The 18,687-nt window shown below is 58.1% G+C and overlaps 1 protein-coding gene across 32 annotated transcripts in view; it reads left to right on the top strand.

Annotated features, from left to right (window-relative positions):
* The window catches only part of LOC101942176 (myomegalin), a 168,356-nt gene that overhangs the window by 141,530 nt on the left and 8,139 nt on the right, over positions 1-18,687 (top strand). For 15 of the 32 annotated variants that reach the window (XM_024101123.3, XM_065554722.1, XM_065554720.1 and 12 more), the window contains 14 exons: positions 195-386; positions 2,176-2,424; positions 2,727-2,858; positions 3,640-3,759; positions 4,538-4,685; positions 4,991-5,115; positions 7,717-7,926; positions 8,050-8,157; positions 9,479-9,705; positions 10,248-10,391; positions 10,966-11,104; positions 11,805-11,851; positions 12,322-12,373; positions 17,015-18,189. In XM_024101123.3, coding sequence (XP_023956891.2) covers positions 195-386; positions 2,176-2,424; positions 2,727-2,858; positions 3,640-3,759; positions 4,538-4,685; positions 4,991-5,115; positions 7,717-7,926; positions 8,050-8,157; positions 9,479-9,705; positions 10,248-10,391; positions 10,966-11,104; positions 11,805-11,851; positions 12,322-12,373; positions 17,015-17,160 — 2,039 coding nt within the window. In that variant the 3' untranslated portion in view covers positions 17,161-18,189. Of the gene's footprint in view, positions 1-194; positions 387-2,175; positions 2,425-2,726; positions 2,859-3,639; positions 3,760-4,537; positions 4,686-4,990; positions 5,116-7,716; positions 7,927-8,049; positions 8,158-9,478; positions 9,706-10,247; positions 10,392-10,965; positions 11,294-11,804; positions 11,852-12,321; positions 12,374-17,014; positions 18,190-18,687 lie in introns of those variants that run through there. The other 17 variants (XM_065554732.1, XM_065554731.1, XM_065554719.1 and 14 more) reach the window with 12 other exon arrangements.

The following is an 18,687-nucleotide window of genomic DNA, read 5'->3' as shown; positions in this document are numbered from 1 at the left end:
CAGGGGGGAGGTACGGTCCTGGGGGGCGCAGTGCAGCCTGGCCCCCGTTGTCAGGGGGCTGGTATGGCCGTGGGGGGTGCAGTTCTGCCTCACCCAAGTGGCTGGATTTTCCGGGCAGCCCCAGTGCCAGCTGCACCCCAAGCCTGGGCCTGGCTAATCTCTCTCCCCATCTCTGCTCTTTCTCCCATCTCCAGGGTTGCATTTTGACTCTTTGTCCAAGCCACTGAGCGTCCCTCTGACGCCTGCCCCTGGGCCATCCGCCTTCCTGCCCTTCGGCCCTCCTCCTCCCGCCCCCCCTGCTCTCCTGGGCTGCTGTGGGACGCCTGTCTTCTCCTTGGCCGAGGTGCAGCAGGAACTGCACATGCTGCAGAAGCAGCTGGGAGAAAGTGAGCACCTCTGGCTTGATTCTTCTGCCTTCCCCTGGCATGTGGCTCTGCATGGCTTTCGCAGCTCCCCATGCCTGCACTATCTGTCTGTCCTGGGCACACGCTGTCCTCACCGAACCAGCTACTCCTGCTGCAGCCCCATTCCCAAGCAGGGAGACAGGAGAGAGGCATCAGCTGGCCTGGGTCCACTAGCACCAGCAAGGTTGAAGTGGGAGGGGGCAGGTAGCTGGGGAGTGGGCACGGCAGAGGGGAGAAGACTGGAGAAATGGTCATTCCCAGAGGGACTGGGGGGGGGGCAGGGCTGGGAACTTGGAAGGGGGATCCCTCCTGTGTACTGTGGAGATGGGGGTGGGGGCGGGATAGGAGCTGAGAGAGGGACCTCCCCCCCTTACAGATCCATAGTGCAGAGACTGGGGCAGGGTAGGAGCTGAGAGAGAGATCCTCCAGCCCCATCGTGCGTGGAGGGATCATGCCAGGCCCCAGTGTGGCTAGGCAGAGTGGGTTTCAGGCTTCAGAGCAGCAAGGCGTGAGAAACCCTCTTGGAGATGCTAGAACCCAGGGATGCCTGGCATCTGCCAAGGAGCCCCAGCCCATGTGCCTAGCCTGGCTCTGGCAGGGCTCAGCTCAGCATCTGGCTCCACTGCTGAGATGGCCAGAGGTGGGGCCAGGTGGTGCAGGCTGAGGTGGGGCGGCTGGCTGGGGTCACTAGGATCTGTGCTGAGACCCTCTGATTCAGTTCACCTAACAGGCACCGGAGGGGCATATCCCAGCTGAGCTGGGCTGGATTGGACTGACCCTGGGTGTCTCCCTTTCCCCGATTCCTCTGAGCTGCCCAGCCCCATTGCTGATGCGTTTGGTGCTGCCCCAACGCAGGCAGGCGCTGGGCTGGCTGGCTGGGAAGGCGATGGGCTCCCAGTGTGCTCTTGGCTTGTTGGCCCGATACCTCGGCCTCTGTCTCTTGCTGCTTGTCCCCAGCCCTCGCCGATGCGTGGCAGCGTGTTGGCTCAGCTTGGTGCCTGCCAGTGGGTCGGTGTCACAGAGTGGTCCAGCTTGCAGTGCTTTGCGGCATATGTGTCACGGGGCATTGTGCTTCGCAGCGGGGACATCGGCTGCCCCGCCTGGTGTGACGTGGGAGCTGCCCTCGGATGCCAGAGGGTTTCTCGCTGGTAATTGGGCCTAGCGGGCACAGCACTCCTACGGGTTCTGGGCCGGATGCAGGAGCAGTGCGGGGGCTCTCTGGCCTGGCTACGGAGCAGGGCAGAATGAACAGTCGCAATTGTATCTGTGAATGTGCCCTGGTCTGCAGACAGGCCTCTGGGCAGAGGCACTGACCATCTGGGCTGCTGAGGTTGCCTTTGGGATTATGGCCATTGGGCCAACAAAGAGCCTGCAAGAAGATCAAGACCCCTCCCCCCAACCTGGGAGTCCAGGCCCTGGCTGGCAGCACAGAGGCAATGGATACACTGCTCTGACCCACACTTTTCTGCCTGGGGCCCTGCATCAGTGGGGAGGCTGTGAGCACTGGGGGACTCCCCTGGGGTGTCTCGTTGGGAGAGTTTTGGGCTGCCAGGGCGAGCCAGGGCCCTGGGGCAAGTAGGGAAGGTGTCCCTGGGTGGCGCTCAGCAGAGCCACGAGTGGCTCTGAGCTGGGCATGTGCATTCAGGACCTTCCTGTCCGGGCACCTCCTCTGGGCAGTCTCTCTGGGACAGGTCCTGCCTTCATCCCCAGGGTGGCACCCAGCCTTGCCCTCCTGTGGGCCCCGGACCCACTTCTGTCCATGTCTGTCTAGGGGGACCTCTTGCCGCACCACCAGTCAAACCAGTGCCACTGGCCAGCAACTTCAGGGAAGCCAGCACCTCCCGCTGTCTCCACGTTCCCCATCTCACCCCACAGTCTTGCCCGCTGCAGAGGTCCACCCAGCTGGACAGGAAAGCAGGGGCTGCCTTCCTGGAGAGCAACTCCCTCTGGGCCCAGCCTCACATGGGGGCCCTCTATGGGCACTTACCCTCTGGGTATCCAGACAGCCACAAGCTGACGGGTAAGAGCTGCGCCGCGGGGAGGGGAGGAGACTGGGGCGGGGGCAGAACTGTGCCGTTGTAGGGAGTGTGGTCTGGTGGGTGTCCCGGGGTAGGTGTGAAAGGGGCCGTGTGCCCTCTGTACTGTAGCAGCCCCAGCCTGTCAGCTCCCTTTGCTCTCGTCCTGCTCCTCGGGCTGCGGGGGACAGGGGCCAGCCAACGCAGGGAGATGGCTGTGGTGCTCAGGAAGCATCGTGCCCTCCTGACCTGCTCCCGGCTGAGCCCTGGTGTCCCACCCAGCTTTCTGTTCCCCCGGCGAGTGCAGGTGCTGACTTGCTGGAAGGACACCTGGCGGAGATCCGCAGCCTGCGCCAGCGCCTGGAGGAGTCCATCTGCATCAACGACCGGCTGCGGGAGCAGCTGGAGAAACGCCTCGCCACCACCGCCAAGGGCAATGGTATGGGACGGTACTTCAGGGTGCTCCATGCCACTAGGGTGGGCAGCACACAGGGCACAGCACACTCTGTGCCCAGAGGGTGTGGGGGAGTGACCGGGGGAGCCCAGCACCCCCTGTGCCCAGAGGGTGTGGGGTAGTGAGCAGGGGGGTGGAACCCAGCACTCCCTGTGCCCAGAGGGTATGGGGGAGTGACTGGGGGGAACCCAGCACCCCCTGGGCCAGGAGAGTTTGGGGCAGGGATCCGGGGGGGTGTACCCAAGAAGCCCTGGGGCAGGGATCCGGGGGGGTGTACCCAAGAAGCCCTGTACCCAAAAATCACAGGGTGTGGATCTGGGCAGGGTACCCGGCAACCTCAGTACCCAGAAGGTGTGGGGCAGGGAGGTCCTCGGGGGGCTCAGAGAGGGGTCGCTGTTGTCTGCTCAAGTCCCTAGAGCCCAGCTCCCGGGATGGGTGGGTACATCTCCTTCCCTGGGAGGGAGGGGTCTGGCTCGGGCTCAGCTCTCTGCACCCCACTCCCTGCCCCCATTTCACAGGGCCCAGTCCTGGTGGGGGACCCCTCATGGGGCCGAGCCGTTTCTTCTCCACAGCCGTTCCGTCCTCTCTCCTCCTATCAGTGTGGGCTCAGCGCGGGGGAGTGGGTGACCAGCCTGGGGGTGGAGTGCCCAGGGCTTCCTTTGGGCACAGCAGTGGGCAGTTGGCGCAGACTCTGGGAGAGGCCCAGGGGCTCCTGCAGGGAGTGTTGGCAGCTTTGCCCCGGATGTCACGGCTGCTCCTGTTCCAGGGTATCCCACCAACATCTACATCCAGGGGCTGGAGTCCGTATCCTCACTGAGCAGCGAGACCCAAGCCCTGAGGGAGGAGAACCAGAGCCTTCAGCTCCAGTTCACTCACCTCTCCAGAGGTAGGGGGCAGGGGGCGGCCAGCCACACACTGCCCAGCACGAGCCCCTGTGCAGGGGGTGCAGCCCAAGGGCAGCGCGCTCAGTGCCAGCCCCGGCTCTAGATCTGGGCTCTCTGTATGTGTGGCGCAGACCCCACTCCTTGGGACCCAGAATCACAGGTAGGGTGACCAGACAGCAAGTGTGAAAAATCGGGACAGGGGGTGGAGGGGTAATAGGAGCCTATATAAGAAAAAGACCCCAAAATCGGGACTGTCCCTATAAAATCGGGACATCTGGTCACCCTAATCGCAGGAGACCCCCAGACACAGCTGGACCTTGCTCCTTTGGTAGGGGCTGCGCCGATCCGCCCCCCATGTGTTGGTGGCTGCGGCTCCTACAGCTCCCTGCTCTGTGGATGCGGATTGGAGAGCAGGGCTGGTGCATGGGAAGGTGCTATCCCCTTGGGCACAGTCCTACCTGTGTGGGCATCAAGCGTCCTACAGGCACTGCCATGTGGCATTGGGCCCTGCCCACCCTAGGCACGTGGCCCCTCCCCTGCCCTAGCCCCATTCACCACCTTGGCCATTACTGTTGGGCTTTGCCCCCGCCCTCCCCGCTGCCAGGTAACGGGGCTCTCCCCTCCTCCCCCTTCCCTGGGTAATGGGGCTCTCCCCTCCCCACCTGGGGCGGCAGATAACGGGGCTTGGTGGTAACAGGGCTCTCCCCTCCCCCGGGGCAGCAGGTAACGGGGCTCTCCCCTCCCCCTCTGAGGCATTGGGTAATGGGGCTCTCCCTCCAGAGCTGGAGCGGCTGCGTGAGGCCATGTACTGTAGGCTGCAGGAGGCCGAGGCGGAGAACCGGACACTCGCACAGGAGCTGGCAGAGCAGCGGCAGAGCGGCCGTCAGCTGCGGGAGGAGCGTCTGGCTCTCCAGGAGAACAACCACAGGTGGGGGTTGGGATGCCAGGCAGGGGGAACGGGGGAGTGTCTCAGAGCTCTGAGGCGTGGCACTGGGTGGGGTGTGCCACGATCACACAGCGCACAGGCTGGCCCTCTGGCCAGTTGAGCAGCATCCCAGGGGCACGGGGTCCCGGCCCACTCGGGTCTGTCATGGCACCACTGCTGAGGGGCTCTGACGTCACTGCCCCGCTCTGTAACATCACGGGGGTGTGTGTGTTAGCAAGAGAAGGGCATGGGGGGGGCAGCCAGTGTGCGGCCGTGCCCCTCTGACTCAGGCTGTTCTGTCTCTGCAGGCTTGAGTGCACGGTGCCGCTCCTTCAGCAGCAGTGCGAGGAGAACCAGCGGCTCTGCCAAGCCCTCTGCACCGAGCTGCGCGTCCACGAGACACTTTCCGGCTCCTCCCAGGCGGCTCCCTCGGGTACGTGCCAGCCTGTCCTGCCCGGTCTGCTGCATTGGGGCCAGCTCTGCCCTCTCAAGTGCCCCAGCACCCCCCTCTGCACTGGGGAGCCCATCTGGAGCAGCTCAGTGCAGCCCTTGACTCCGGAGCAGGGGCAGCGCCTCCAACTGGTTAGAGCGTGGCCCCATGTCTCAATGTGCTCGAATTGACCAACTGTCCTACTCCCAAACAAGCCCAACAGTGCCACCTCAGACCGGCGGCACTGGCGGCAGGGGCACACAACCAGCCTTGCCCCAGCAGCAGGGTGGCACACCTGGTGGCACTTCAGGGCAGGCCTGTCTTGGGAATCCACCCAGGCCACCGCTGTGTCTGGCCATCATAGCAACCCCATAGATTTATAACCAGCTCTGTCCATGGGTCTGTCTGTCCTGCCTGCTGTCCCCTTGTGGGAGGCACCGTGTTTGGTGCTGGGGTGGGTGTCCCGGCTGCCCGCCTCAGGTGCCAGGTTCCGGGCGGGGGCACCACCCCCTGTGACAGCCAGCTGCCGGGCTCTGGGCAGGGACAGAGACCCAGGATGGGGTGAGGCCATGGTGGGTGTAGCCATCTCCAGCCCTGTCCCCTGAGCTCCCTAGAGCCCCATGCTGTGTCCCCTTCCGTGGTGAGGTCCCACCTGCCTGCAGTGGGGAGCCCCCCAGAGATGGTCCCCCAGGTGGGGTGCAAAATGCCTCTGTCAGTGTTCCCTCCCCACTCTGAACTCTAGGGTACAGATGTGGGGATCCGCATGAAAGACCCCCTAAGCTTATCTCTACCAGCTTAGGTTAAAAACTTCCCCAAGGCACAAATTCTTCCTTGTCCTTGGAATGGTATTGCTGCCACCACCAAGTGAGTTAAACAAAGATTTAGGAAAAGAACCACTTGGAGTTCCTGTTTCCCCAAAATATCCCCCCAAGCCCCTTCACCCCCTTTCCTGGGGAGGCTTGAGAATAATATACCAACCAAATAGATTAACAAGATGGGCACAGACCAGCCCTTGGGTTTTTAGGACACTAAAAACCGAACAGGTTCTTAAAAGCAGAACTTTATTATAAAGAAAAAGTAAAAGAAGCACCTCTGTAAAATCAGGATGGAAGGTAATTGTACAGGGTAATCAGATTCAAAACACAGAGGATTCCCCTCTAGGCAAAACTTTAAAGTTACAAAAAAAACCAAAACAAAAAAAACCAAAAACAAAAACAGGAATAAACCTCCCTCTTAACCTAGGGAAAATCCACAAGCTAAAACAAAAGATAATCCAAAACATTTCCTTGCCTTTACTTACAATTTGTAATCTTAGATGCTTAGTTCAGATATGGCTTTGGGAGATGTATTTTTCCTTGCCCTGGTTCCTCGCTGACCTGGAGAGAACAACAAAGAGAACAAAACAAAAAACCTTCTCCCACTGATCTGAAAGTATCTTCTCCCCTTATTGATCCTTTTGGTCAGGTGCCAACCAGGTTATTCGAGCTTCTTAACCCTTTACAGGTAAAGGAGGGATTTTATGCAACCAGTGGCTGTATGTTTATGACAGCCCCGTACCAGGTGCAGAAGGTGTAGGGAGGGAAGCTGCTTCCTGCATTGCCTGGGCCTGAGTTCATCCCCCCCGGGATTTCCCCCCCACCCCACTCCTCCCACCCAGATCACCTGTGAGCCAGGGACTCCCCACCCTCCCCATCCTACCTAGTCCAAGATCTGCCCTGCCCTCCCTACCCCTTCCCACCCCCACCCTGTCCAGGATCTGTGCTACCTCTCCCACCCCCACACTGTCCAGGATCTGCCCCGCCCTCCCCACTCCACGCTGTCCAGACCAGAAGCTGCCCCGGCAAACAGCCTCTGCACCTACAAGACGTTACAGCAGCTGCTGGCCTGTGGGTTGATGCCCAGACAGCTACAATGGAGCTGAGGTTGAGTGTCCCGATAGCTGACGTCACTCACCTGCTGGCTGGAGTTGGTGTCCCCAAGCCCATGAGGGGTCCCAGCACAGGCCCTACACTGGGGACCATGCCAGGGCCAGGCTCATGGACCCACAGCTGATTTCCAGACCCGTGGGGTTTTGTGCCCCGCCCCTGTATGGTGTCACTACAGGACAGAGCTGAGGATTCTGCTGGGAACTTTGTGGTTTGGGGGGGGGGATGGTCATTAACACCTTGAACCCTTGAGATGCAAGCTGTGTCCCGTGGGACCTTGCTGGCTGGGGAGCTGCTGGGTAGAGCTTGGGCCCTTTGGGGGCCTGGCTGTGCATCTCCAGACCGCAGCGTATTGGGATTTCTGTCCCTGTGACCCCGCCAGTGGCTGTGCTGGGTTGGGCTAGTGACCCCATCCCTGCATGTTTCTCACCGCCCTGGCGCTCCGCACCCTGCTCCTCAACCCCACACTGATGTGGCCGGGCACCAAGCACACTGAGCAGCCTTTTCGTGCCCCAGCATGTCGCCATGCTAAGCTGGGGCTGGTTGAGGGCTGCCCTTCACTGCCCATGGTGGCTGGGGATGGGAGGATCCATGGGGCTGCAGGTGCAGGGGGGCAACACACCAGCGTGCAGGGGGTGGAAGGTACGGCTAGTGACAGAGCAGCTGTGTGTGTTGGCAGCCTGCAGTGGAGATGCGCATTGCAGACCACCTTCCAGCAGCGAGCTGGACACCCTCCTGGCAGAGGTGCGAACTCTGCGCAGGCAGCTGCTGCGTGGCATCCAAGTGAACAGTGCCCTGAGGCAGCAGCTGGCACGGCAGAAGCCGGAGGGAAGTGCTGTCCCCCTCTTCGCTACACACCAGGCTATGCCCGACTGGCAGCCCTTCCAAGGTAAGAGAGGCTGCGCCAGCCCCAGGGCACTGTGTGGACCCCGCTGGCCCCTCGGGCACCCTGATGCCTGGCAGAAGTGCCATTAACCTGGTAAATGGACCCTTTGTCGTCTCACCTTTGCAGACTCCAGCCCTTCTCCTCCAGTTCGGGATGTTGGCATGAGCTCCCCAGCTCCCCTCTCCCCGCCCGCCCTGCTCAGTGCTCCGGCCCCGCTCGCCCACCGAATGAAAGGTAATGGATGTGCCCTGTCCCCCAGGGAAGAGCGGGGCCACTGCTGCAGAGGGTCCTGGAGCACGGGCGGCTCAAGCCAGGCCCCATGGGCAGCGAGGGTGGGACGCTTGGAATGCTCCGGGGCTGGGAGCCCAAAGGAGGGAGTCAGTTGGTCACACTCAAGGTGTTAAGGCCGGGAGGGACCATCTCGTCCCACCTCCTGCATAGCATGGGCCGGAGACCCTTCCCCAGGAATTTCTGCTTGAGCTAGCCCAGTGGCTTTCACCCTTTGTGGACTCCTAAAATGTTTTGAATGGCGATACGGACCTCTTTGGAAATCTTAGCCATAGTCTGCAGCCCCCAGGGGTCTGCGGGCCACAGGTTGAACCCACTGAGCTAGAGAGACCCTCCAGGCCTAAGGCAGAGATTCCTGAGGGAGCAGAGAGAGGCCAGCACCTTCTGGGGAGATGGTTCTGGGAGCCTTGGATTTGAAGAGCATGTGGGTCCCATTTTGCATGGGGCATCCCAGCCTCCCCATTCCCTGGGTCTGGGTTTCACACTCCCCTTGTCAGGAGGCCAAGGCACGAGAGTGTTTCCCTTCGTCTCTTCCCCTGAGTGAATGCTGCATTTTGTCCAAGTCTCGTGGGGCATCTCAAGCTGTGACCTCCTGCTGGGATGCAAGCAGGGAACCAGGGGAGTGCAGAGCCACAGTGGGCACCCCGCCCGCCCCCCAGAGAGGCTGGGTCTACAGGTGGCAGGTTCTCGGTGGGAGCCATATAGCATGGCATTCTGGTGGCCCATCGGAGCCGGGCGTGTGGCGGGATCCGAGTGGGGGGCTGAGCTCGGAGGAGGACAATGCGAAGCGTGGAGGCTAGGAGAGCTGGCCCTGTGCCGCCTGCAGAAGTACCGATGTGAGGGCTGGGATGATGTAGAGCTGCAAGTTGCATGTTAGGGAAAGGTCATGGTTGAGAGCTTCAGAGATTGCTAGTGACTGCAGGAGTCCAGCCTGAGCCACGTTGAGGGGCCTGGGTTTGGCAGGGCAGGGGCCCAGCATTACCTGAAATCAGCCCACCTAAGGTGGCTGAGGTTGGGCTTCCAAAACTGGGGGTGCCCAGCCTCCCTCGTGATGTCTGGAAATCGTGGCCTGCTGCTCCTAGGACAGTCTGGACAAACAGAACAAGCTGCTTGGGGGCACATGGGGAGTGAGAGGTTAGGGAAGTGCCAGCCCAGGGCATGTACACACTGGCGCTAACCCCCCCTTGGCGCTCTGCCTGGCACTGGGCTAATGCAGCCCTGATGGGCTCTCAGGGACTCCAGCAGTGCTGACCCCTCTTTGTTCCAGAGCCACCCGTGGACAACCCCCTGGTGAGGAGGAGTGCCCCTGCGCCAGCAAGAGATGCCCCAAGCAGTTCATCTGCCAGCAAAGGCGGGTGCCAGGTCATTGGCCACGTGGATGACTATTATACCCTGAAGCAGCAGATCCTGGAGGGCAAAACGCTGGTCCACCAGATAGCCTCTCTCCTGCAGCCTGCTCTAGCCATGCCCAGCCTGGAGCCCCATGGCACTGAGGTAACTCTCCCTGGACATCGGGAAGGGCCAGGCTGCTCTGAGCCCTCTGTCGAGAAGGGAAGGATCAGGGGAGAAGCGGGCAGAGCCCTGCATAATACCGCTCTCATGGTCCCAGCCAGGGAGCTAGCGTTTCAGGCTGGCCCCTCCAGCTCTCCTGGGGAACGCTGGCTCTGGGGGACCTGGAAAGGATCATGGGGGTCTGTCCCGACCTGGGTGCATGGGAGACCATCACCTGCCCGATGGACTCAGCTGGGTGCCCTGAGATGGGGCGTTTACTGCTAGGCTGGCCAGAGTGCGAGGGCAGTGGAGGTGCTGGCCCCAGGGAAGGGAGCCAGATGGGACCTGTCTCCATCACTTCTGGGACTGATTCCAGAGCTATTTTGGCTGCAGAGGGGGCCAGCCTGGCAAAGGGGTATCGGGAACCTGGGCCATTGTGCTGGGCAGTGCCCTTCCGTGAAAGCCAGGCGTGTCGTGGCTCTGAGTTTGCTGTGACCACTGAGCCGCAGGGCAGCGTCTGCAACAAGTCTTCTCTCCTCTGCAAGGCCCTGGAGCGGGGCAGCGTCCGGCAGCTCCTGAGCACCACAAGTGCCCTGCATCAGCTCCTGGAGCAGTGCGCCTCCCTGCTCGCCACCTTTTGGAGAGGAGCCCTGCCAGCGGCCCCCAGCCCAGCCCAGCCCCAGACTGTGGTGAGTGGCACCCACCCGGCACCCCTCGCAGTTCATGCCAATGTTGCCCCCATGGTTGCCCAGGCAGCCCCCAAGAGTCCAGGGCTCCAACGGATGGGAGGGCAGGGCTCATCCAGGCAGCTTGTGAGCCGATGGGGATTAAGAGCTGTCTGGGTGACTGGGCACTCCTGGGTGCAGGGAGCCCTCCGCTGGGTGCTCCTGTGGGAAGGCTGGATGGTGCTTCTCCTCGCCCAGGCGGTACCATCCCAATCACTCTGCTCAGCCTGGTGCACCAGACAGGGCATAGGGCCTGCTGCTGCCAGCAGCTAGGGGACTGCTCCATCTGCGCAGTACGGGAGGCTTGCGCATTGTGGGGTGCGGGAGCAAGGGGCTAGCCCCAGCTCCCTGCTTGTGGCCCCTAGAGCCTCCAGCAGAGGCTGCGGTAGTTCACACTAACCCACCTGGTTCGGGATGCTGAGCCACAGCTCTGGACAGCATGGTGGGGGGCAAGTGCCTGCCCTGGGGTGCCTGGGAGCCAAGCTGTGGTTTGCAGAGGCACATGGCCCCTGCTGACTGTGCCCCCATCTCTGCCCAGGAGCAGGCAATGAAGGACGAGCTCCTGGCGCTCAGGGCCAGGTTAGCTGAGCAGGAGAATCTGCTCCAAAGTGCAGCTGAGCGCCTGCAGGACACCTGCCGCCTGAAGGACAACATGGAGCACTTCATCGTCAGCCACTGTAGGTGCCCCAGTGTGGCGGGAGGTGGGCATAGCCATGGCAATGGTGGGCACAGAGTGTGTCCCCACTCCCCTCGGCATCCGTCGTTAAACAGCACCTGCCACCGATGGTGCTCAGAACTTGGCTCCCCATGGAGTCTGCGACTGGGGGGCTTGGAGCATCCTGCCTTCACCCAGCTGTCTGGCATAGGTTAGTCATACCAGGCTGGCATCCCCATCCTGTGGCAGGGGCCATGGCTCCAATGCCGTCCAAACATAATGAACAGGCCCTGCAGAGTGGCCCCACCAGTGTCTGGTAGCCAGCTGGCCCCATCTTCCCTCTCTTCCGCCCCCCCCCCCCCCCTGCCTGCTGTTATCATCATCAGGCATAGCCAGCTTGGGGGGCTGTGCCCACTGGCCTGCTCTGAGCGGGACAAGGCCTGGCATTGCAGGGGTCCTGTCTGCGCTGGAGCCCCCGGCCATAGGGCTGAAGTAGGGGGGCACAGTAAGCAGACAGGCCCAGCATGGGCCAGGCCTGGCTACGCTGCTCTCTGCTCACGTAGCTGGAGCCAGCTGGGGTTTGCTGCTCTGGGGGATCCTACAATGACCCTGCCCCCGCCCCCTGCAGTTTGGTTCGTGGGAAGCGACACCAATCCTGACACCCCCTCCCTGGGGTCAGGAGGGAGCGGTGCCCACTCTGATCCCCCCCCCCTCTGTTGCAGTGACCCAAACACATGCCGTGCTGAGGAAAGCAAGGACAAACCTGGAGGTGAGTTAGGACCAGGGCTTGGCAGGGAGGCCCCCCACTCCTCAGGGGAGGAGCAACACCAAGGCAAGGCAGAGGGGGGCTGAGTCTGGCAGGGGGGGTGCCTGAATGTGGGGGGGAAGACTCTGGGGAGGGCAATAGGGCTGAGCTCAGGCTGAGGGGGAGAAGGGAGCAGAGCCAATGGGGGGGAAATGAGAGCTCAGTCTCTGATGGGGATGGAGAGTGGGGGTGGGGTGTACACCGAAGGGGTGGAGCCTGAGGGGGGTGCAGGGGTCCTGCCTTTCTGTCCCATCCTTTCCCCCTACCCATGCAGTGGGTCCTTCCCCCTCCCCCATCCCAGGGATCTCTCTCTCTCACCCCATCCCCTGGTGGGTTCGCTCTCTTGCCCCGTCCCTGGGAGGTGGGAGGGTTGCATCCCATCCCTAGGGGGGGGTCTCTCACCCCATTTCTCTCTTTCTCCTGAGTCTCTCCAGAAGAGCAAGCCCCAGGGCTCCTCTGTCAAATCTCTTCCCTCCATTGGCACAGGTAACGGCCCAGGCTGGTGCCCCCGTGGGCGACAGGGCTGCAGTGCAGAGTGCCGGAGGGGCCTGTCCCCCTTGCATGGCATGCGGGCAGGGAGCGGGGTGTGGCAGGTGCCATCCAGGGCTGTGGGGTGGGCAGGGCTGAGGCAGTGGAGCGAGAAGCACTGTCAGCGCAGCGCTGAGCTGCCCTGGCTGGGAAGAGCCCAGTGTTTTCCACAGGAATTGAAATTGGGGGAGGGGGGGGTTCAGGGCCAATGAGGGGTGAGACCATGAGGGCGAAGATGGGCTGTATGGCTCCATAGTAAAAACTGAAAAATGTTTCATGACCATTTTATTAGATTTAACTCATGTTTTAAAATCACACAAATTAAAGTTGGCTATTCAAGCCTTCTATGAAGCACAATATCTACATCCTTCTTGGTTTCTTGTTATAATTTTGCACAACTCTGTTAACGAACTTCTTGAATGCAACGCGTTCATCTTTGGTGGCTTCTCATGTGTCCGGTACTTCCATTCCTTCAATTGATGTGCTCATTAGTTCATTCACATGAACAGGCAGAAGGCGACTTCTTTCAGAGCACAAAATTCTATTCAATGATGAAAAAGAAGGCTCAACTGTAGCTGTTGTGACTGGTAGTAGCAAGAGATGAATTCCTGGTTCTTTCATCCCAGGAAACATAGCATAAAGATCAGGTCGAGTCACTAGTGATGATAAAAAAGAAGTTGAAGTCAAATCTTCATTCATTCATTCATTGTATGATATTCCACTCTGTATTCAAATTCTCTATTCTGTCCTGAGCACATGCCAGCCCCATTGCTGGTAGTGCCTCACTCCACTCAACTGTCGGTGTTTTACAGGACAGGGATCTGTAAAAGCTATGTAGAGGTTGAGTAGAATCTAAAAATCGCTGCTGTAGGTTTTTAAGAATCAAGTCTGTGTACTTTTTCAGTTGTCTTAACAAACACTTCTTGTCCTCTTCACTTAAGGATTAAATATAAATGTCTTCATTAGTCAACTTCTGGACTGAAGTCTTTGCTTCTACCAGTACTTTTTCAATTGATAGCTCTCTGAGCCAAATGTAGCTTCTGTTGCTGGACAAAGATCTACTACTGTTGTAGCAGATGCCTGGATGGCATTGTTTAATGACCCAAGTGGTTTCAACAGTAGACTTACAAGAGAGAGATTGGCAATAGTCTTCTCTGAACGTAGTAGCAAAAGTAATCCACCAGCCTCACTACTTAGATCCATCCCATCTTGGTAGATACTTTCTAAAGCCAGTAATAATGGCTGGAGTAATTTTAAGACAACAGCCAAGGATCACTCATGAGAAAGCCAGAGGGTTTTCCCAGGTGGGACTAATTTGAACTTCAGTCCCAGTGTATCTTCTGTATTTTCCAAGATATTCAGTCTTTTTGGACTCTTGCTGAAAAAAGAATATAATGAAGAGTCTGGAGCTCGTACTCGCGCTAGTTGGAGTAGATGGCCTTTGCAGTGTGTATAGGAGAGATTAGGGTTACACTTTTCTCTGAGCAAAGCTTGTACTCCACCATGTCTTCCAGAGAAGTTTGCAGCTCCATCAAATGCACAAGTAGCCATCTGTTTGGGGTCCAATTGACAAGCATTTAACTCTTCTAAGATGTGGGTTGTCACAGATGCAGCCAATGGGTCTTCTATAACTTTAACATCTAGAAATGCATCTACTGGCCTACCACTGACATCAAGATAACATACACAATGACTTAATACTTGATGCCCATTTGCATCGGTGCATTCATCAGCCATGTATGCAATTTTTTTGAAGGTGGTGAGAGAGGAGTTCCTCACTTTTTCAACTGTTGAGTCTTTCACTGTTCCACCACATGCTTCTAGTCAGTCAGTTGAGTTTCTTGCAGAAAGGTAGTTAACATTTGCTGGTCTTGTTCAGAACCAATGTTCAACTTCAGGATGAACAAGTGACAATGCACTTAACATTGGCCTCCAGTTTGTAGTGTGTGGTATCTCTTGCTTAAATAGAAAGTATGATGCCGCAGCCATGTTTGTTCGCAAGAACTGTGTTGTGGCTCCAGCATTCTTAACAGCCTCATTACCATTCATCCTTGGTCAGTAGAGACTCAGAGGTGCTTTCACATGAGTTCACCTCCCAGGTTGGGGGCAAGAAGGCACCTTGCTCGTTCCTCCAGCTGCTCACTGTTCGTTCTGGCCACTGTTGCTCGTTGTGCTACCATTCACTCCATCACTCTGTTGCCAATGGCCCTGCACTGTCACCTTCTGCTGCCACCTGCCACTGTGACCTCTGTGAGTTGCTCTCTTGAGGTTCCACCCAATTTTCAGTGATTTCAGCTGAGCTCTCAGTGGGGGAACCTCACTGCTAATGCAGACTGGGCCATCTCTTCCACAGAAACGCTGTCCCACAGCAGGTCTAAGCTCTTAGACCTGATTATCAGTGATTTCTGCTGTAGTGGTCACTTAACAAACCAAAAGATTATCTCTGGAGCCTAATGAGTTCTGTTTTTAAACAGTGGAGAGGGGCAGGTCAAATACTACTTGTGACTCAGGCAGACCATCAAGCAAAACACCTGTCTCAATCCTCTCTCTTGATGCCCTCAATCAGCACAGGCTAAGTACAGTTCTACTGCCCTTTACTCATACAGTAAGAATAACATTTCATTACCACCCCCTTCCGCATTCAAGTGATTTGTAACCCTACCCCAGCCTAAATCTATCACGTGGGCAACAGAGCTCTGTTTGCTGGATACCTAGGTAGATTAGGTGTGAATGTAAATACAGTCTGGTCCTGAAGCCTTTCTCCCCAGTCCCAGCTCATCACTAGCTGTCAGGGAGAGCTCATTTAGACTTTGCTTACAAATCATCATTTGAAATTATTAGGTTGGCCAACATCACCGAACTGAATGCACTGACATTGTCATAAAAACAACAGCTGTATAAGGAAGCTAGTCTATGCTCATACTTTTCAAATCTATTATACTTTTTCAGATACCTGTATTTTATCATACACTGTCTATGCTTTTAAAGTGTGTATTAATGTTTCAATTCAAATGTCCAAACAATCACTAAATTGGCAACACTGCATGTAACTAGTTCACAAAACTGGGGGGAGGGGGAGGAGGTGGGGGTGTAGGGAAATCCCTGGCAGAGCCTCTGTCCTTGCCCAGCTCCAATGGCAGGGATGCCTGAAGCCCCAGGCCAGCTCTGCCATGGGCAGGGCCCAGAGCCTAGCAGCTGCTGGAAGCTCTAGAGGAAGCCCTGTTCTCCTGGCAACCCCCACTGGTGGAGATGTCTCTTTGGGCTGGCGAGGGGCTGGATTGAGGTGCTATGTGACAAGTGGATGGGAGCTGTTAGGGCTTCCCCTCGCCCTCCCTTGGTTCTTCTCACGCAGACAGAAAGCAGAAGGCCAGAGTCCAAAGTGCAGGCAATGCGATGTTTATTGGGGTTACCAAGCAAGCATATCCACAGCTGTATACACCAGTAAGGCTTTTTCCTTTTGCCCCCCTCCCATAGCAGGCTTAATTATACCTGTAGTACGCACCCCTGGTCCCACCCCTTACAATTTATGGTCATGTTCTGTTTTGGAGAGTCATGAGTTTGGGGACTTCGGTACCACCTCTTTTGTACCCCACGGGAGGGGTAGGGAGTGAGGTGGTCCTCTGGCCAGGGTCACCATTTCTTTGGGTTTCAGTGTTTCTTACACCTTCCTCCTCCCGACTGGTTGTTTGACCTGGGCTTGGGAGAGGAGTAGGATGCCTTCAATTGTATGTTCCTATATTAAACTCCCACCAACACTTTACTTCTAGTCCTTATCTTTACTCATTATGCTATAAACTCCATCTGGCTGTTGGCAGATGCAACACACAGTGGCTTTGTTCACATATGTTAGTAAGGATAGAAGAATAACAGTCAAACAGAACCCACAATTCTATCTCAGGCACATATACAGGCCTGAATGCTATAGTGCCATCACTGACGGGTGTGTGTGGGGCCTGGCTTGGCATGACGCATGGCGCCCCTACTGCCCACCTCACGCCTCTGATTGTGGAGCGCCTAGTGGGAAGGTCCTGCCCCTCTTGTGTGAACTTGTCTGGGGGTGGGCACACCTGCCTCATATATGCGCCCATGCTCCTGTAGGGAGATGGGGGGGGGGGGGGGGGCTTCTGCCTGCTGGGCAAATAGCTGAGTGGCTGGCCATGGAATTGGAGGCAGCTCAGCCTGACGCTGGTGCTGCCGCTCCTTTGTGGCCACCGGGTGCTGCCCACTGTCCTGAAATGGCAGCACTTGCAGGGCTGTGGGGAATGCTGACTGCAGCAGGGCGAGTGGCTGGATGCAGGGGAGAGCTGGCAGGGCATTAATGGCTGGGGGCTGCTTGGGGAAACACAATCAGCCTGCCGGAGTGTCCTGGATGCTGTTCTGGAGGCTGCCCTTGTCCTCGCCCTCCCTCTGTCCAGTCTGGCGCCCCTTCCTCTTGTGCCCATGATGCTGCAGCAGGCCCAGTGCCACCAGCTGCTACAGTGGTGCTGGTTTGCCATACCAGCCTGTCTGGGCTCCCAGCCCCCAATAGCATGGGGTGGGGGTTAGTGTCTGATGGCTGCCCACTCCCCATCCTCAGCCTGGCTTGTGCTTTCTCTCCAGGGGAAATCTCAGTGGGCTTGTCCCAGTACCCGACCCACGTGATCCCGGCCCGCCAGGAGCATGGAAGGAAGAGGAGCCGCCCACACACGCTGAAGTGGCAGGAGGACCAGAGCTGGCCCCGCTTTGTTCACCTTCCCAGCTCCTGAGCACCAAGCCTGGCTGAAACAGCTCCTGGGCAGGGCTCAGCAAGAACTGCTGTGCCCCCACAGCGAGCCCACCCTGGCACTGAACCCCTCTGCATGGAAGCTAGCCGTAGACTGTATTAGGCTTGGCCCCTGGGCTAGCACCAGCCCTGTCTGGTACCACACTGCCAGGGAGCCATGTTCATTTGATTAATCACTGTTAAACTGCTAGGCAATGTATCCGGGGTAACTGGCAAAGCTGCTTTCCCAAGCATGGCCCATCATCCTGCTGCTACACTCCCTCTGTTGTGGAACCTCACAGCCATGCATGGGTGTTAGACCAGTACTCTGCCACTGCCCGTGCCAGGGAGATAGGGCAAGTGGCCTCCAGCCAGCTGCTGAGTCCATGCAAGCAGCAGACTGTATAGGTGGCTGCTTGAGTGGCCTGGAGCATCTTGTGAGCTGGTTTCCTCCCAAACAGGGTATTTGATGCAGCTGTAATTGTAGGGGTGGTAGGCTCCATCCACCCTGCTCTGGGGAAAACGAGCCCTAGAGAGCAGTGCTTGTTTCTGCTGCTTGTAAATACAGCATGGCTTTGCCTGCAGGTCCTTCCTGCTGGAACCAGTGCATGGCAGGGAGGTCAGGCTGCTTTTACCCTTCTCCCCTGGGACTTTCACCCATTCGGTTGGTGATAAGCAATTTCTGAGGCAACATGACCAATGTGTCAAATCCCTGTAAGCCAGAGCTGAACTGTTGCTGCCCCCCAGGGGCACTGATGGGAGACACACCCAGCTTAGGCCTGCTGTGGGGGGGAACCATTTGTAGAGCAGCAGTGGAAAGGCCCCCAACTTGGCCAACGTTGACTGGGGTGAGGCTCTGCTGTAGGATATGTATATAGTGACTGAGTGTAATCCAGGGGGAGAGTAGTGGGGCCCTGGACTAAGGCAGGCCTCCCATGGGGCCAACATGGCTCTAACTTTGGGAAGAAATGAAGTTTAAGAAATGCAGGGCTCCCTCACAGGGGGGTCCCTAATAAACTTTTTTTGCCTAGTGGCTACTGTAGTCTTTTGCCTCCAAGGACCTTAATGAATAGTGGCAGGTCAGCGCTGCTGCCTCCCCCCATCCCAGCTCCCCTTCCACTGGGACCCAGGCTGCCCCCAGCTTTGCCAGTGCAAGCTTCTGAGAGGCAGGCAGCCGCCCCGGTGCTCTCACACATCCCCACACCTAGCCATTCCCATGGGGAGGGGGGGGGTGCACTACCCTCACTGTGACAAGGACACCAGTGGGAAGAGCTTGCTCCATAGGCCCGTCTGGCTGAGTTTCCCCTGCAGTGACCTGCCCGCCCACGAGCCTGGCCTCCCTGCAGCACCTTAGTAAGGCCATTCTGTCAGGAAGAGAGGAGTGTGTGGTGCACGCTTCACAGGGGCAGCCCCAGCCCTGATACCGGACACACCCACAGCCAGTTTTGGCTTAGTATGGGTCAGGGACCAACCATCTCAAACCACACCAATGGCTGGCCTGGGTCCTCAGTGCAGCCTCTCTTCCTTGGCA

The sequence above is a fragment of the Chrysemys picta genome, chromosome 8 (assembly GCF_011386835.1).
Source record: "Chrysemys picta bellii isolate R12L10 chromosome 8, ASM1138683v2, whole genome shotgun sequence".
Lineage (NCBI taxonomy): Eukaryota > Metazoa > Chordata > Testudines > Emydidae > Chrysemys > Chrysemys picta.
The sequence above is the reverse complement of the archived record's forward strand: the minus strand, read 5'-3'. Positions and strand labels throughout refer to the sequence as shown.